The sequence below is a fragment of the Xiphophorus hellerii genome, chromosome 23, assembly GCF_003331165.1.
Source record: "Xiphophorus hellerii strain 12219 chromosome 23, Xiphophorus_hellerii-4.1, whole genome shotgun sequence".
Classification (NCBI taxonomy): domain Eukaryota; kingdom Metazoa; phylum Chordata; class Actinopteri; order Cyprinodontiformes; family Poeciliidae; genus Xiphophorus; species Xiphophorus hellerii.
In genome coordinates, this window is record NC_045694.1 from 30,300,611 (window position 1) to 30,305,236 (window position 4,626).

The 4,626-nt window shown below is 40.5% G+C and overlaps 1 protein-coding gene across 1 annotated transcript; it reads right to left on the reverse strand.

Annotated features, from left to right (window-relative positions):
* Positions 1-1,377: 1,377 nt before the first annotated feature.
* Positions 1,378-3,307, reverse strand: LOC116714904 (uncharacterized). Its single transcript, XM_032555703.1, has 2 exons — positions 3,116-3,307; positions 1,378-2,103 (listed from the first exon to the last, which is right to left on the reverse strand). Exons 1-2 carry the CDS (start codon positions 3,305-3,307, stop codon positions 1,486-1,488), a joined length of 810 nt encoding a protein of 269 aa, XP_032411594.1. The 3' UTR covers positions 1,378-1,485.
* Positions 3,308-4,626: the final 1,319 nt, after the last annotated feature.

The window sequence follows — 4,626 nt, forward strand, 5'->3', positions numbered from 1 at the left end:
AAGAAGCCTCTGACTGAAGACACTGTTGTATGATAGTTTGATGATGAGGATGCTCCAGGTTGTTCATAATGTTCATCATTTCGTAAAGAATCTCCACACGTCCCGTTACGACGGTTGGAAGAGATGATTTGAACTTCCTCCTCCTCCTCCTGGATAAACGGCGTAACAGCAGGTACAGTACCATCAGTGAGTCCACCTCTGCTGTTTCTCTTCCTATTTCATCTTTGTGTGTGGTCAGAACATTGGCTCCATTGTGTCCTCAAAAATTACTTTTTTGTTTTTGGGTGGGGTGGGGGGCAGTTTTGGAAATTCAAGCATTCCCCATGATAGTTAAACTACATCCAGAATATGTCGGATTGTTGATGAATTTTTATTTCTCTGGAGGCATAGTTACAGATTTATTGTTCAAACTTTGGTCCAACTTAACCAAAATCTAGATTCTTTTTTAAACGAATACAATTGTCTGTTTAGTCATGTTTTCAATATCTTTACAGTGACTATTCATGGTTCAGATTTTGGGGTTCAATATTTGCAGATATTTCCATAGAATGCTATTTCAAATTATTTGTGAAAACCACAAATATTTTTTTTCTGTAAAGCCCAACTAAGTTATTATGAAGAAAATGCAGCTAGAGAAGTTGAAATGTCTTGATGCAACGCTGCTTAGCAAACAATTGGCTGTCGATTACAAAACTGTCAATCCAAGAGCACCGTTAAATTACACAGTATTGATCGTAAACTTCAAAGTGGAAATACGGAAGACTGGATGTTAGCTTCTGTGGTAGTGTCAACATGGCTTCCACTGTGTGTATTAATGCATATTAAGGTATATTTGATGTTTGAACTATTAAGATGCAGTTACAAGTGTTTTATGAAGGGGTCTCAAGTATTTATAGATTTTAGCCATTCGCAGACAACTCTGGTTCTTAACACCCACAAATCCTGGAGGTTCACTGCATACCAAAAACACATTAACATATCCTTAACTATCATATTAAAAGTGGATTTTACATCAAATATCATTTTCTAAGTCAATTTGAGGATTTAGCTAGAATATTTATCTGGACATCAGTACAGGCTGGTGAAATTGTCAGATATTTAATAGTGATGATATCATATTCTCCAATAAGGAACGTTACCCTTTGACTGATTAAAAAACGTTACAAGTCAGTTAACTGAAAATTATTTTAATCACTAAAAAGAAAAAAATATTTTTTCTTTTTCTTTCGAAAAATATTTATTGTTACTGTAAGCATTTTAAAAAATTTACATTTTTTCAATTATACAGAAATTTTCAAGAACTTACAAATTCATCAGTTTAGACTAAAAGAAGCTAAGAACAAGAGTATAAAATACAAAATCTCTGTGTATTAAAAGTTGAGCAGGACCGGGGTGACTCCTTCCCAAGTCCGGAGCCGTCCCGACCTTCCAAACAGCGCTGGTGCTCAGAGGGGAAGCCTGCCCTGAAGCTCCTTCCCTCCTGCCTCACCCGGAGGGCCAGGCCGCCGCTGCTTGGACCTCTGTTCGTGGAGCGCCGGCTCCTTCGTCCACGGAGGCGCAGGCGATTCTTCTTGGTGGCTGTGTCCTTGGCGCGCCACCTGCAGCCCTTGATGTTCCTCTTTTTGCTGCCGCCATCCGGATCACAGCCACGGGGGGCATCTGCCTGCGCCTGCTCACCAGCAAGTTTCTGGAGGTCCAAATGGCGTCTTTTATGGTGGCGAGGGTGAGCCACATCTCAGCGAAGTCCTTTTTCGTTATTTTCTGCTGGCTCACCCCGTACAGCACTAGCTGCCCATGGAGGACCTCCCTTGCTAAGTGTGGGAATTGCAAGGAGCCGGCCTTCGCCCACAGGTCCACAGCAGCGCTGCACTCCCACAGCAGGTGCCTCACCGACTCCGGCGCGCCACAACCGGGTCGGGGGCAGATGGACGTTGCAGACATGCCGCGGGAGTGCATAACGGCTCTGACCGGCAGGATCCCATGAGCCACCATCCATGACAGGTCCTGGAGTCTGTTTGAAAGGACAGGATGGCTCACGTTGCGCCAAACGGTGGAGGCGTCTCCATACCGGAGGCCGCGCACTGGAGTCACTGGTTCCCGGTCCTGCACAACAGAAATAATAAAACGATGATTAGTTAAAATCTTGCTCTCCTCTCCTAGTTTAAAATGTTCTAAAAATTTCCGTATAAAAACATATGCAGGAGGAAGGTTAAAAGCTACTGGAGTTCTAAAATCACTTTTTATCATTTTTAATTTTCTAAGATAGGACCCGCACCAGAATCTGGTCATCTTGTTTGTTTTGTTATTGCTGGAAAGGTTCATAGCTTGTTTCAGGTGGGTGCTCGTATAGTGGCTGCCTAAAAACAAGTGAAGGTCTGGGACTCCTTTTCCTCCTTTTTCTTTAGGTTTGTACATAATTTCTCTTTTTAACCTTTCCCATTTGGAGTTCCATATGAAATAAAAAAATGGCTCGTTGTAGTTCTAAAAACACTCTCCTAGGAGGGATAAAAACAGCACTGGTGAGTAAAAACACTGGTAAAATCACAGCTTTAACTATTAAAATCTTTCCTTCTATTGTGAGGTTCCTCATCCCCCAGAATCCCAGTCGCTGTTTTACTCTTCTTGTTATTTCAATCCAGTTTGTCTTTCCCTCTCCATGTTTGTCAAATTTTACTCCCAGTATTTTTTTGTTCTTCTTCTGTTACTTGAAACTGACATCCTAATTTTTCATTCTCTTTCCATGGTCCATAAAATTGTGCTTTTGTTTTTTCTTTGTTTAATTTTGACCCTGATGCTTTCCCAAACCAATCGGTTAATTGAAAAATCCTATGTATTGATAAAAGATCTGTACATAAAATGTTAAAATCATCCATGTATAAAAGACATTTCGCTACCTGCCCTCCACTCCCCGGTATCGTTACACCTAAAATCTGTGGGTCCCTTCGACGCAGGCCACATAGAGAAGGGCGGATAACGGACAACCCTGACGGACACCGCAGTTCACTTTCACTGCTTTTGTCAGAAACCCGTTAACCATAAATCTGCTGGAGATGTCTCGGTACAGCAGTCCCACCCACGCTACGAACCTCCCAGGAAAACCCATTTTTTGCAGTACCTGGAAGAGGTACTGGTGCGAGACCCGATCAAACGCTTTCTCGAAATCTAGATTTAGGACTATCAGCCGAATGTTTCTGTCTCTCGCAAAACAGATGGTGTCTCGGATCAGTATCAGGCTGTCCGTGATCCTCCTTCCCGGGACGGCGCAGGCTTGATCCGGGTGGATTAGATCCCCCAACACTCGACGCATCCTGGCTTCTAAAAGTCTACTAAAAATCTTACAATCAACTGTCAGCTATTTTCAGATTTTTGCAGAGATATTCAGTCAGATTCAAGTCTGGATTATGAATTGGTCAGAATTGAGTTTTTAAATATAAAAAAATAGTAGAGAAGCTGGTCCTCGACCAGCCCTGAGCCAAGTGTCTTGATTTTTGATTTGCTTCTTACTTTTGCCTCTCTTGGTCTTCAAACCATGACCATAAGATTATGTGTAAACAACTGATATAAACCTGCCTATCAACCATCTTACAATTTTGGGAAAACTAAAATATGTTCTGTGGATATCTATTGTAAAATAAATATTTTTACAAGCGCAGTTATTCCGTTTCTATTTAGCTCACCCAAAATACTTCAAAATATTCTGCATCTCTGTGTGTACATTCAATGTCAGCGAATTAATTTCATCCTTTATTTATTGCCCTAGTAATTTCTTTGCTTTTGTCGATATATTCATTTTTCTCTGCAGGAGCAGTACCACATGTGCTACAGGGCAGCTTTGGAGTACCTGGGAAGTTTTGATGTCTACGCAATGTAACCTGTCCTATAAACACACAAAGCAAAAAGCTGGAACCAAAGCCAAAACTAATTTTTTTGCTTAATGAATAAGGAGTCAGTGAGGGGCCAGTGAGGAGATGACCACTGCAGGAAAACAAGACCATTACTTCTATGTGGACTGGTGGTAGACAGTCATTGCACCCATGCCTTCCCAAAAATAACCCTGAATCCCCATTTAGTCTTTCTACATATACAGAATATATATTTGTTTACAATCATCATTAACCTTCCTGAGATAGAACCTAAAGAAAGCCTAAAAGAAACAGTGGATATAGTGCTTGTTTATTTTAATTGTGCCAGACAAATTACTGGATAAGAAATGAGACAAGTTAGTCACTTCGAGGAATGTTAGAGTTGGTTTAACCAACAATTTTTTTCACTCCTACATTGTTTATGGATGGTGTCTGGACAGTGTCAACCAAAAGCTACAATATAACTGAGCAAGGTCTTTTGTCTATCTGCATCTAGGGATGATTACTTCAGACATAAAAATTGATAGTAATATTTTGTGGTATTTTCTTGGAATGATGAGATTCAAACCCCTGCAAACATAACTATGGGTCCTAAAAATAAAACTAAGTCATTATTAAAAACAACTACATACTTTTGCACACCAGGCCTGTGAAGTAGAGAAATTGTTTACTAAATAGCACATGCTAATTGTACTGACAAGACAGAGCAAATACTTGTTGCATGAATGAGTATTTGCTCATGGAACAAATACTTGTTTGGCAA